Raw genomic sequence first — 14,229 nt, 5'->3', positions numbered from 1 at the left:
AATTTTTTTTAATTCCAAGACATATATATATATATATATATATATATATATATATAAATCCCTTGCTGAGATGACTTGGTTACTTTTTTTATTTTATATAGTAAAAGAAGAGGTTGATGTATCCCACAGTTTTACACATTTTATTTTAACTTATTAAGAATAGCGTTTTATTTTGATTTGATTTATTGTCCCACAATCAAAACCATCCCAATTAATATTGAATTTATTTATGTTTTTTTCAACCCAAACGTCTGAAATGTTCAGGTTGACATTTTCTTCAGAACGGAACGCAAGCCACTAGCACAAACGGCAAGCAGTGTATATTGGAACGCACCCCATGTGTAAACAAACGCGTGACGTATGTCAAATCCCCTCCCACAGTGCATCTCTTTCATTGGCTCGGCTTCAAGTGAACCAGCTGAACCAAGCTTTATCAACTCAAAATTACAAAAAAAAAAAAAAAAATCCCAAAGAACAAGTTTACCGTTTTATAACAAGGGGCTGTAGTTTGAAAAACAAGCGAAAGTGGACTATCCTGTTACGGTTGCCGGTAAAATGCTTTTTAACATCTGCTAGCGCTTAGCTAGCAGTGACGGGAGAAGCCAAGTGGAATTCTGCTGGTGTCGTCAGACGGCTCACCCCAACACGTTTACACAAAGGAAAAAAATATATCTAGACAAACATATATTTTCTTATTTTTAATTGAACCTGGTTTTACTTTTTCGGAGCCCCGTTGGTGAGTAAACTAGCCAAGTCCCAGAGAGTCAGTTTGTTGGCTCTGGCTAACTTTAGACATTTGTGGAAAACACCATGAGCACCGAAGAGACCGCAGCAGCCAACAACACCGCTCCGGAGGATGATGGCATGACCTGGTGGTACAGATGGCTCTGCAAGACAGCAGGAGTTTTAGGAGGAGTGTGTGAGTAATTTCCAGATTAAGTTATTAGTTCATGTGGTTTTTAACAGTTTAATCCCAAGAGTACATACAAAATTATATGTTGGACATGTGTTGACTAAAATTTTCCATTTGGCTGTTGGTTTAATTAGTATATGATATTTTTAAACGAGTAAACCTTTGAGTTTGATTTCGTAAACTAGGCTTTGTCAATGCTTATTGTCCCCTCACCGCACTGGGCACCGCCTTTTCGGCGTGCCAGGCTCACTCCACCACAGCTGCTTGTGACTATGAGCAGATATAGATGCAAAGTCGCCGTTAAACGTCCCTTTTTGTACTTTCTATTGAAGAACACTGACTCACAAGCGCTGCCTGTGCAGATTTCCTGCTGATCAGCCGTTGTTGTCATTCTCAGTGACACTAGGATCACAGAGCCTGCAGTATCGCATGAACGCTGCAGATCCAGTGGGTCCTTTATTATTCAAAGCCTGGAAAGTTTTGAAGGAGCAGGGCGTGCTGCAGACTTTTTCCATGCTTTGAAACAGCTCAGGTGATGAGGCTTGTCATTGAAGCATCAAAGAAAGTCTGCCATTCTGAGATACACCTGCAAACTACAATCAAAGATTAATGGAAACCACTTTAACCAGTTTATTTATTGGGTTTCTGCTGGGTTTTTGGCAACATTTTGTTTCATTCACTGAATTTATAGTTTTTATTTTATTATATTTATTATCATAAGGGTTTGGATCAACCTACAATTTATTTATTTTTGTTTATCTTTCACCAACAACTTTGTTGTTTTCTCTTTTGTTACTAAGCCTATAGCTTTGGAAAATAAAATTGTTAAAGAGAAATATAAAAATATGTAAATCCAAGTATGCACACCAAAGGATTGTACAGATATTTATTTTTAACCCGAGTTTAATATTTTTAAAAAGTTAGTATTAGGAATAATCAAAATCAGAAAACTTTATTGATCCCACAGGGAAACTTGTGAATAGCCTACGTGCACGATAGAACTTCCGGTTAACTTCCGTGTTTCGAGTGTGAGGCCGACAACTTCCTGTTGGTCGTGTTATTGTTGTGGGGAGTTTTGTTGAGTTGCTAGTTTTGAGTAAATAGGAGCGGATTTCGGGTAAAAGAAAGGCGTTTGGTGTTTCAACGCGTGACAAAGACATCACAACATTGTTGTGTACCCGTGTGCGAATTTGTCAAAGTACAACAGTACTAATATAAGCTTTCATAGCTTTCCAGTAGATGTGTCGGTGAGAGCCGAATGGATGGTGAACACGGCGGGAGGACTTCACCCCAAGCAAGACGAGTCGTGTTTCGTATTTGCAGCAATCGGAAGGAAAATGCGTCATGTAAACACGCCGTTCGGAATACTTTGCCCCGGTCAGACTCGTTCGGATCAAAATTTCTTTCCGATCGAGATAGCTGGGTATACCGATCGTTGTTCATGTAAACGGTCATTCCGATCGTGTGTCACTGCTGCTCTGGGTTACGTCATGCATAGACGGTGTTTCGCTGAGAGAAAGCTTTGGAGCTCATACGGGACCGACCAGCGGCTCTGCGGACGCCCCGTGTAAACTAAAGCCCCGCTCCGCTCTCGCCCCGCTGGCTCTCCCCTCTCTTTCAACCCTCACGAGGGAGATGCGGGGGGGATGCGTGTCCACTGAGGTCTGGACCCGGCATCCGAACTCTGCGTTCGGGCTCCGGTGCCAGTGGACCGAGTGAACCTCTCTGAGCAGAGCAGCTGGATTTATTGATGTGTTTGAGGGGAGGGTGCTTTGTTATGTGTGCGTTTTGTTATGTGTGAGAATTCGGACTGCGAGCCGAACCGCCGCTCTGGGTTAGCGGCTGCCGGACTAGCGAGGACAGAGCAGAGCACACAGTGTGTGTGAGCTTTTCAGAGCAGAAATGCCGCTCAGTCCTCAGAAACTGTTCAAAAAAATCACGACACATGGAATTGTGTTTCTAATTGTGCCCCGACAAATAAAGGCTGATCATTTACGTGCAGCCAGGATGCAGATTGCAGCGTTTCCCACATGGTTTGTCCTGGATTTTGTCTCCATCAAAAGGCTAATGTTGTTAGCCTATCCTAACACTGGGTTGTTCTTCAGTTCTGTTCTTCTTCCACACAAAAAAGCACTGACATCAAGGATTAAATATAAAATGATGAGCGAACAGGCACTTCATAATATTCATAAAATTAATAAAAGCACGTTTGGAAGATCGCCTCGTATATTACCGAGCTGCTGCATAAATATGTGACAGCACAGGTTTGTCTACAACGGGACACATTTCCTTTCGGTATTTTAGACACGATATTTTGCCCATGTAACCACGCACTGGTCGACAATCCTGTAGATGTCGTTCACGTCGATTTTCGGGAGACTTTGTAGAAAACGGGTGAAATATACCATCTTTCGCAATCAAAATCTGCCGTGTCGCTGCTATAGAAGTCGCAAGCCGGAAATGGTCGGCCTCACACTCAAGGCGGCGGAAGTAGAACTGCCTTCTTTCGTGCACGGAGCCTATAGACCTTTTTCACACTTCCGCATTTTTCGACCGGAAATACGTCAATGACGTGTAAAACAACTTCCTGTTAGCGTAGCAGCAGATATGAAGAATGGCAGAGTCGAAGAGTTGCAGTCTCTGTTGCGTTCCAGGCTGTTCGTCTTCCAACCAAAAACAGCCTTACCTTTCATTTCATTATTTTCCCGTGGATCTAAACCTGAAACCCAAATGGATATAGGCGATCCGAAGAGATGAAGGGCATAGTTTTAATGTAAACACAGGTAGCACCCTCTGCTGCCGGCACTTACTAACTTCGCTCCGGGATTGTGGTGCGGCTGCGTCGTTCGTCGCCTGAAGAGTGGTGTTGCCCCGAGTATTTTCCCTTGGAACAACTTTACTGATCCTTTGAGAAGGGAGTCAGAATATGACAGAACCTCAAACGTCAGGCTATGCAGCTAAGCTGTGAAGATACTAGCGACATGGTGGCTAAGCTAAGACAGTAAAGATGGATCACGACTACATGACACACCCACCTGCAGGTAAGGTTGTTCATAATGTGTTTGGTTAACGTTAGTCAACTATGTGTACCGTTATTGGATACATGCATTTCTACCTGAACAAATTAATATTTATAATAAAAGATGTTCATGCTCTCACCTATTTTAATTACATGTATTTAATCACTTTTGAGCATTTTGTCATTTTGTAATTTCCTTAACAAAAATAAATGAAATGTATTTGTAATTAAATACTTAACATACTTTTCAAAACATGATTACTGTGTTGTGTTGAAAGGTAGCATTAATATATTAAGACTGATTTTTAATTTCTTTATCTTCACAGGTGCTCTGGATGAGGCTTTGGATTACATCCATGACTTAGAAGCCAAGTTCCTTTGCTGGAGCCAGGAGACGATGTCATGGCGGACAAAAGTTCCTCGTTCAAGACCTCCTAACTGACATTGGATCTAAGATCATTATTCCACCTTTTAAGCTTTCAGCTCAATTCAGCAAGGAGGAAACAGAACAAACCGCAGCCATCACCCGCCTCAGAATTATGGTGGAAAGAGTGATCAGTAGGATAAAGTCCTTTCACATCAGGAACTCTCTGTGCCGCTCACACTGATGGGCAGTGTGAATCAGATCTGGCTTAACCGCCGTGTTTTGGCAAATTATCATGGACTTTTTTGTTTTGAAGAGTGAATTAATGTTTGGTATGTAAATAATGTATAATGTGCAAATAGTATGGAAAAATTTAGTGTTTCCACATATTCTTAAAATCTAATTAAGTATAATTGTTATATTCGTAATATTTTTCTGTTGAAATGTGACTGACTACACAAAAAAATTAGATGAACAAATAAAACAATTTTGGTCAAAATTGTGCCTCGTTTAATTTTTTGGTATGCAAATAACATCAAACATTTACAATAAAAAATAACATTACAGATCAACAGTAAGACAGAAGGCTGAACTGATTGTTAAAGACAAGATAAGTGTAATTTAAGGTATGCATTCATGCATTTGCCACAATATATATCCAAGTTCTCTTTCATTCCATCTCAGAAACCCATCCAACACAACCATGAGAGGTTGGGGCTGCACCTGGCATAATCTGCTTCCAGATGCCATCATATGGATCTGGCTGTGGTCCTACACAAGAGAAACACAACACACAAAAGTTAGACATAAGTGCATAACTACATTTCAATTTAATTCATTATATCTGCTGTAACCATAATTTGGTTAGTCATAAGATTAAAAAAAAAAAACTTAACTTGCTCACAAAGCAACAAAAAGTTAATCACCTGTATGCCTTGTACAGTGTGGACCTCTGACCGTCCCTGCCAACTGTTTTGGGTTTTTGCACCATCAGCTCACTAACCGGTTCAGGATGGATTCCCTTATAAGTAAAAGGCAGAAAGCAATTAAAGTCTGTAGTAACTACTTGGGGTGTTTTTATAATAATTTAGAGTTGTTATGGATACACATACGTTCTTAAAAAATAATGACAATATGATCACAAACCCACCTGTGCCATCTTTGCAAGCCACTCGTGCAGGCCAGGGGGGTGGAGCAGCCTGCAGACCCAGCTGTGAATAATGTGCGGTCTGGAACAGGATGGCAACTATGTGATTGCAAAATCCTTTAGCAGCCACACAACTGCAGACGAAAGCTTTCAGGTTGGCACTTTCTGCGTCCAGTGATATCTAGACACAATAAATTATATAGGTTAAAATTAGGACATACTTATGTTGCTACATCAATGTTCAGAATGACATGAAACTATAACTGTCAATAGGGTGACCAGATTTGAGTTTGTAAAAAAGAGGAGTGAAGTGAGTTTGTGAGATATTTCATCGAGAGTAATTGGTGTTCAGAGCTGCATACATGAAGCAAATATAATTACATTTCATCTATGTTCAATGTTATTTTATTATATAAGTATCAAAAGAGAGGACATGTCCAGGAAAAGAGGACTTCTGCTCACCATACTTTCAGAAAAATAATACTAGTAAGTGAAGAAAGTGCCGCAACCGCAGCAAAATGAACACGCATACGGGCAACTTAACATTTCTTATTTACAGCTTCACCAAATTTTTGGGTGTTATGTTAATCTCATGCCTTTTCACTTAAACATACACACAACATATTCACTGCGATGCCTTATATTACAAATTAATAACACCAGGATTTACAGTTGACGTAAACACACAGAGTTACCGGTGATGCGGCTATGGCTAAAGCTAGCTGAAGCTTACCTTGGTAATGGTGGATAAACTCTTCGTGGACGAATTTATATCCCATGTCCAATTTGTTTCCTTTAGTGGACGATTGCATCTTCACACTCTTCATCACATCGGTGCTGGTGAACTTCGGAACACAACTCAGGCTCTTCGAAAACACTCTAGGCTCTGCCATTCCTCCGCCAGCGAAGCACAAACCGGAACTAGGTTTACACGTTGATGACGTACTTCCGGTTTTTGCGAAAAAGGTCTATTAAGTGTTGTGTAACCACAGCTAAAAAGCACGTTTTGCTTGTTGTTTTTTTTAGTCTGTTTAATATATTTTCTTTTGGACTAAATATAAAATATGTTCTAATTGTCACCACTTTTAAAAGTAAAAAAGAATGTATTCAATTCAATACATTTTATTTATAAATAAATTGTTGGAAATGCTGGATATGCATGTATATAAATATATTATATATTTACATTTTTTTTAAATGCAGGGTTTAAGAAAAGTTGCTAACATGATGCTTATTTACATTTAGAACAATTCATAATTCTTTTTTTGTTTGTTTGTTTACTCATAATGAATTTCTGATCAAATAAAGTAAGTAAATCTCAAAATGTAAAGCTTTAGTTGACAGCACTAAAGTGTTCAGGAGTAGATGGATCCAGGGTGTGAAGCTCTATTCAGGTTTTGGAACTGACTGGAGCTCTTATGAGAAACAATTGGGAACATTCTAGACTTTTTAATAATTTTAAAGCCTAAAGTAAGTTGTTGAATTGTGTCTCTGCTGTTGTAATAAGTGCTGAGGTGCTGTGAACTTCCGAAAAAAGCAATTTATTCCTAAAAAAAAAAGAAGCCTAGTAAATAATAGATGCCTGTAATGATTTTCTATTACCGTGAAGCTTCTAGTTGTTTGATTAGCGAAGCATTTACCAACCTTTTAAACAATTTGTGTTTCTATATGTTTAGCTAAATCTTGTCTCTGTAAACAACACAAACACAGCAAAGGATTTTAGCTCTGTATTCTTCTTTTAAACTATTTTTTTCCTATGTTAATTTTATCCTCAAACATTAATTTCTCTTTTATTTGTGCTTCTTTGTAATGTAGAACATGACACTAACTCTGACATTTTTCATTTCCTTTTTTCTCCGCTGCTGAAATGAGTTTTTCTCTGCGTCTGGAAAGTTCACAAGCGCTTCAATAGTCTCTGCAGACTCTGGAGATTCTCCTCCAGCCGTTCTTATATTGTAGACTGTACCTTTGTTTTAATAACAGGTATATGACTGGCTCTACTGGACATTTTGCATCCACAGTTGAAAAAATATGAAATTTTTGCAGTGAAACTTTTATATAAACCTGTAACTGTAAAAGAAACGAAGATCATCAACATCATTTAAATAGTCATGGTTGAAATAGTGGAAAGACAAAACCTGCTCTGATTTTTGGATTTCTAAATAATGTTTTATATTTATTCCGCTCCATAACCTTAGAGCTGACCGGATATAATAAAAGTGTTTTCTTTTTAAATTTTCGTTTGCAATCTAGTAAGGAAGAAACTAAACAGTCTGAACTTTTAGAAAAACCAGACTCTAACTGAGGTCTGAAGTGTTTTTTTGAGTATGAAGGTTTGACCTGCTGCCTGTGTGCTCTGTCTTGTTTTTATGGGAAACAGCCTGTGCCATCTCAGGAGTGTGGAACTGTGTTACCGTCAACCCTCTAAATATCGCCGCTGGAGTGTGGATGGTGTAAGTCCTCAACACAGACACTAACCCGTATCAATAATTCAGCTCAGACGCTCCTGTTGCTGTTCAAACATCACACTAAATACCCACTCCGATTCAACTCGTGTTTTTAACAAGTTCTTGTTGCATTTTTCTGATGATGGGGGGGGGGGGGGGGGGGGGGGTTGTTCTGCACCGTGGTCCCGCCCACAACTTAGAGGTGAATTTCTAATGAACACCTGCCGCTCTGCTGACACTATGCCGTTGAAAAGCTAAAAATGGTTTCGTGGTTTGGTGATTAAAAGACCTCTGGGAAAGTGTTTTGATGAAGATGATCTGTGTGGGTCTTTAATTGACAGTTTTTTTGGAAATTGATTGTCAGAAAATCCCTCTGGGCGATTATTTGCAAATGAAATTGAAAGCCAAACACCAGAAAGTGTAAAGAAAAGCAAAAGAGAGAAATCTTCTTTTCATGCATTTTGTTTGAACCACTGTATTTAATTAGGTAAATCTGAAAATGGTGTTCTTCACTGTTTTAGTCTTTTTATGTTAATGTAACTTTGGTTTTATTATTCAACCGACTGCTTGAACGTTGAGAATGTTGCAGCGTTAATTTACTTCTCAGAATAAAAAGTCTTTAGTCAGCTGTTGCTGTTTAAGCTACATTTATTACAACATGAAAAAAACAAAGACTCTTTGGAAGCAACAGAGGTGTGTTCTTAGCATGTCCCTGCTTCCCCTCCCTTCCTGCGTCCAGGTTGAACGCCTTTGTGCTGTTCCTTTGTGAGGTCCCGTTCTGCTGCCAGTTCATAGAGTTTGCCAATGCAGTGGCGGCGCGTGCAGACAAACTCAAACCCTGGCAGAAAGCCTTCTTCTACTGCGGGTAAGAACAACCAAGCTCTGCTACTGAACCTCTGATAGACATGAAAGCTCCTATATGAAACCCTGAAATCAGATTGCATTTGTTAGCTCACACATTATAAATATTTTAGGTGAGGCCAATCCAAATAGCTGTACTTCTTGTTAACTTGCTACAGAAACTGGACTGTTGGAAACCTTGGACTGGAGAAGGAAAACAATACTGCTAAACAAAAAGGGGGAGGGGGGGCACAGAAAAGCACATTTTCTAGAAAATAGAGAAAATAAGATGGTAAAATGAAAAAAAAAATCTGAATAAATGTGAACCTTTCTGTTCAACTGTTGAAATTTGCCAAATTAATAAAGAACTAAACTCAAGGCTTCAGTCAAAACAGTGACATCTAGTGGCAAATTGAAGCTGTAGGAACTTTTATAGATTGAAACCAAAACAGACATTTTATATGTAATAAAATAAATGGCAACACAAAGAACCTGCTTCAGCCCAATTTTCCTGGTTAAAAAGTTTTGTTAAAGTGGAATCTGAAAACTCCAAAATATATCTATAATAAACAAAAACAAAGAAAAAAGTCATGACAGAATATGAACAGCAAAATGTTGATCCAGGTTCATTCAGAAAGCCTTCTTTAACCCTTGGGAATCCATAGTGACAACAGAAAAACATCAGAAATGGATTCTGTGGTCCTCTTGGTTCGTGGTAAAATACACATAATTTATCTTTAATTAAATATGGGTCTGGGTTCTTATGGGTTGAAATCTTAACTAAAAGTCTAAATTGATGGGATTTGGATCAGATGAGAAACGTCTGTCTAGATTTTTATTCACCAAATAAACTATACTAGAGGCTAAAAAGAATGTTGACGAAATTGCTTATCGAGAACATTTTGGAAAATTATTTTATAATGAAAAAAATTAAGTTGATTTTCTAATCAAGATTGCTTATAAATATATATATATATTTTACAAAGTATTGTTATTAGAATGTAGCTTCTAAATGACTAAATTGCCTTTTTTTTGTTGTTGTTGCATCGACTGCCTTTTTCCAAGGATGGCATTGTTTCCTATTTTCTTGAGTTTCTCCTTCACGACCTTGTTTGGGAACGCCATCGCCTTCGCCACAGGAGTCCTGTACGGCCTCGCCTCTTTAGGCAAAAAGTAAGCCCACTTCTATTGGTTTAAGGCCGTACATCACAGTGCATGAAGTCACTCCTGTCTCTTCACGTGTCCACCCTTTCCATTAAGAACCTCCTACTAAGTGTTGCTTTTTTATTGTTGCATTGTTATCTAACAATCCGAACAATAATCCTCATCCATGCTAAGCAAATTGACAAAGTAAGCTGAAATAACTTCTCTGCCAGTCCTGCTTCATCTAATCTTCCTCTTCCTGCAACCTCCCTGGCATTCTTCGCTCCTCTTCTCTCAGGGGCGACGCGGTGACGTATGCCAGGCTGCAGCATCAGAAGCAGGGCGACGAGGAGAAGATGACGGGGACGGCAAACGGTGCTCCAGAGTAACGGGACCTTCACCTTCAGCCCCTTAATGGTCGGGTTCCCTCCGTTTGTTGTCGTGTGGTTTTTCTCCCGGCGTCGTACCTCAGTTCTGTCCTCACACTACACACAGTAGGTGTTTTTATTTATCGTCTTAATCTGCTGCAGAGTTCTCAGTAATCAAACGGACTGATGCTGAAGTCATCTCATCATTTGCATCATTATGAACTTTTCTTGTAGTGGGTTTTATGTTTCGAGGGTTTCCGCTCAGTTGTGTTGTGTGTTAAACTTGTTGCCCCCGAAGCTTCAAGGAAACTAATTGTGATTGTAAAATATTACTTGAATTCATGTTTTTCTGAGAATTCGACTGCGATTCAGAGTGGTGTCGGACAGAAGGAGCAGCTCTTCAAGGTGAATCAGGCGCTCTTAAGATGTGTTAGTGACAGAACACAAAGACCCAGGTTCTGAAGTCTTTTTGGAAGTGTGACTGATGTTCTGATCCAGACTGTGTTCAGCCTGTCCACATGTTCAAACAGAAACCTGCAGAAAAAGCTGCCATAATGTCTGCAGCTCCTGATTTCCTTTAGTCATCTTTCATCTGTCTAATCCAACAAGGCTGTGGGTCCTCCACTCTCTTTTAGCTGTCAGGTAGAAGTAATCTTTACTAAACATAAACCAATTGTATAAATAATTCTTCTGTTTATGATTTTTCAATGAGTTATAGTGTTTTGTTTTGTTTTTACCCACAAAAGCTTCTTTTTTCCTGCCTTACCAGAAATGTGAAAGTAGATTCTAGTGTTTTTTTTAACTTTAAATATTATTAAAAGTAATGTTTTTAACGTGGATTCTTTGTGTTAAGTTAAAGTTTCATGAACTTCAAACCCTTTTAGCGTCAAAGATCAAATATTTGTGGAGAGGTGTTACTTTGACTGTGTTTGGGATGAATTGTATGTTGTTTTTGGCAAAAGCATAACTCTGAACCGCAGCCTGAAGAACATTCAGAGGAAGAATGAGAGGTGTTTTCAGTGTTGGGGAATGTATTTGACACACCCAAAGATCAACAGCTGACGTTTTTATTGAATTATTTTGTACCATGTCACTTTAAACTCAGTCCAGGCACCCTGCACTTGACTCTTTGTAGCATTCAGCCCAAACATGGATCAGAAATGACGTTATGCATTTAAAAAACTTTATTTATGCTCATTTGGAAAATATAAACAGGGTGTTTTTCATCAGCAATCCAAATCTTTGGTTTACCATAAATTCCTTTACCAAAACCAGCTTTCACTTTAATGTCACCAGCTTTTGGAGTCCAGCACCATCTGGATTAAATTGTAGCGTTCCAAGATTGAATGCTGTTGTAACCTCTGTCCCTGAACGCACCATCTCTTGTTTTGTTGTTTTGTGTGTGTCAGTGGTAAAGCGACAGAGACCCAGCAGCTCTCAGGTATCACCAGTCGACTGTGAAATCCCTTCGCTTGAATCAAGCTCCAGACACACGGGGGGGCACGGTTGGGGTTGGCTGCAAAGGATTTTTAATAAGGGTAACATTAAACTTGGTTTTCTGCATTTGATACCCCCCCATCAGAGAAAGCGGCGAGCTGCTGTAGTGGTTAAACAAGAATTCTGTTGGTCTAGTGGATTAAACTGACTAATCCCTCCTGTTTTCTGTGAGAATCCAAGTTCTGCCCCCAACTCTTACAATTTAAAAAAAAGACTGAAGTACACGAATCAAGACCTCTGACTTGCAATTTTGTACACAAGAAATTGAAATATTGTGTTATAGTTATCACAAAGTTAAAAATCTGTTTGCATACACACAGAATAAAGTCAAATTCTTGAAAATTGATTGAACACTTAAACAGAAATGCCGTTCTGCAGTAACATTAAAAAAAAAAGATGAAGATATTTTTTTTATTATATTTTGGGATTAAAAAAATTACTGCAAAAGAATGCTGTCCTTTAAAGTCCCACTCTAATCATCTTTAGATCTATTTTCAAAGTGTCCCAATGGTCTTTTAATTAGGATTCTGCCGTTTTTAGCCAAAATCCTAAAACCTGTCATTTTGTAAGACAGTTTCTGCTGAATCATTAGAATCAGTAGTTCATTCAAAATTCCCCTCTGAGTTGCCACAGGAACACATTAAAAACACCAAACAGATCATTTTATTTGGAGTGGGTCTAAATATTTTTTAAGGTGTCAAGTTCTCACATCTCTTATCATGTAAGCTCAGCATGCTTTTGTCTTAAACTGACACCTAAACTCCATTAAGATGGATGTAGAAGGGAGGGTGGAGTTCACTCTGCCTGTTGGCTCTCATTTACAGAAACTGCTGCGTTTCAGTCTTGCCGCTGATGGTTAAATGCGCAGCGCTGCTTCTAAAAGAATAGAAAATAAACCAACCTCAGATAAATACCCCACCTGTGTCTGAACCTTCAGTTTAAAAGCATTTGTGAAACCCAACCAGCATTGTTGTACAACCGTTCACTACAGTTTTGCAGTTTCTGCCTTTTATTTCTGTCCCCATCGTCCATCCGAGACTCCAACTGACCGTTTTTGCCTCTGCAGGTGTTGAATGTGTTTTACCATAACCCTGGGCACTGTGACATTGGGAGTTGGGTCATCTAGACCCCACTAGACAGTGCGCTGAACTTTTTTCTTCAAAGATTTGTGATCTTTACTGGTGTCCATGGATAACATGAAATCCTCTTCACCTTTATCTACCTTTGTCATGGTAGGGAGACCACGTCAATGGTCATCTTGACCCCATAGGATGACACAAGGGTTAAGGGATTGTGTACCTGTACAGTGTGTGTTGTTGTGATTTCAACTCCTCATTTGAAGTTGTGCATTAAACAAACTTACTACCTTCCACAGTTTCAGTTTCTCATGTTTACTTATGCCCTTCTCACACTCCTATCCGTTCCAAATTTCATGCAAACCGGGAAGTACCAAATGTTGCAATTCCTTATAGACCAGCTAGTTTTTAGAAGTGAGCAACTTTCTATTGACTGGCAGGATAAAAAGTCAAACTTCAGAGCAGAAAATAAATCAATGCACATTTTAGTTTCTAGACTGTTTGATGCATATTTCTTTATTATTGATGAGAAACTGGAGGGAGGAAGTGCATTTTTTTTAATCTAAAGATGGAATACAAAAACATAAAATAGAATAAAACAATTTATTGAACATAATTATACTACTTTTATACTATATCACCATTTAAAGTATATGTATTTTAGAATGGAAAACAACAGTCTGCTTTTATAAAACAAGAAATTACAACAAGAATGGATATAAAAATGTCAACTAAAATAAAATACTATATATAATTACAAAATAAGATAAGTCTACATGTTATACTATTATATGATGTCATATGATAGTTTATATGATATTGTATTTATACGTTCATGTTCACTTATATGTTGTATGTAATTGTATATAAAATGTATAATAAAAGCATAAAATAAATCAACAATATATACAGTGGGGCAAAAAAGATTTAGTCAGCCACCAATTGTCATTGCCAAAAAAAATCCAGAAAGTCGTATTGTCTGATTTTTAAAGAAATTATTTGTAAATTATGGTGGATAATATGTATTTGGTCAATAGCAATTCTTTGTTAAATACCCTTTTTTTGGCATTGATGGCAGTCAAAGGTTTTCTGTAAGTCTGCTCTCCATGCAGATCTCCTCTACAGCAGTGATATTTGGGGCTGTCGCTGGGCAACACGGAATTTCAATTCTCTCCAAAGATTTTCTCTGGGGTTTGAGATCTGGAGACTGGCTTGGCCGCTCCAGGACCTTGAAATGCTTCTTACAAGACCACTCCTTCGTTACCCAGGCAGTGTGTTTGGGATGGTTGTCATGCTGAAAGACCCAGCTACCTTTCATCTTCAATGCTCTTGCTGATGGAAGAAGGTTTTCAATCAAAACTTGACGATACATGGCCCCATTCATTCTTTCCTTTACATGGATCAGTGTTGCTGGT

The 14,229-nt window shown here is 38.6% G+C and overlaps 1 protein-coding gene and 2 long non-coding RNA genes across 6 annotated transcripts; 2 read left to right on the top strand and 1 right to left on the bottom strand.

Annotated features, from left to right (window-relative positions):
- The first annotated feature begins 573 nt into the window (after positions 1 to 573).
- On the top strand, positions 574 to 12,764 carry cacfd1 (calcium channel flower domain containing 1). 4 transcript variants are annotated; one of them, XM_078956396.1, is made up of 6 exons: positions 574 to 736; positions 816 to 919; positions 7,824 to 7,896; positions 8,630 to 8,755; positions 9,796 to 9,903; positions 10,172 to 12,764. In XM_078956396.1, exons 2-6 carry the CDS (start codon positions 865 to 867, stop codon positions 10,260 to 10,262), a joined length of 453 nt encoding a protein of 150 aa, XP_078812522.1. In that variant the 5' UTR covers positions 574 to 736; positions 816 to 864; the 3' UTR covers positions 10,263 to 12,764. The 4 variants fall into 4 exon arrangements, with proteins under 4 accessions (XP_078812522.1, XP_023816616.1, XP_078812521.1 ...); XM_023960848.2 differs by having other exon boundaries at positions 674 to 919; XM_078956395.1 differs by lacking the exons at positions 574 to 736; positions 816 to 919 and adding an exon at positions 1,975 to 2,290 and having other exon boundaries at positions 10,172 to 10,899.
- On the top strand, positions 3,811 to 4,786 carry LOC144996696 (uncharacterized). Its single transcript, XR_013659550.1, has 2 exons — positions 3,811 to 3,954; positions 4,259 to 4,786. It is a non-coding gene; the product is annotated as an uncharacterized LOC144996696 (long non-coding RNA).
- LOC144996695 (uncharacterized) lies at positions 4,784 to 6,415 on the bottom strand. The gene is made up of 4 exons (XR_013659549.1): positions 6,177 to 6,415; positions 5,447 to 5,624; positions 5,223 to 5,317; positions 4,784 to 5,067 (listed from the first exon to the last, which is right to left on the bottom strand). It is a non-coding gene; the product is annotated as an uncharacterized LOC144996695 (long non-coding RNA).
- Positions 12,765 to 14,229: the final 1,465 nt, after the last annotated feature.

This window comes from Oryzias latipes, chromosome 12 (genome assembly GCF_053564925.1).
Source record: "Oryzias latipes strain Hd-rR chromosome 12, Olatipes_Hd-rR_3.1".
Classification (NCBI taxonomy): domain Eukaryota; kingdom Metazoa; phylum Chordata; class Actinopteri; order Beloniformes; family Adrianichthyidae; genus Oryzias; species Oryzias latipes.
Note: the sequence above shows the minus strand (reverse complement) of the source record. Positions and strands in the feature narration are given on the sequence as shown.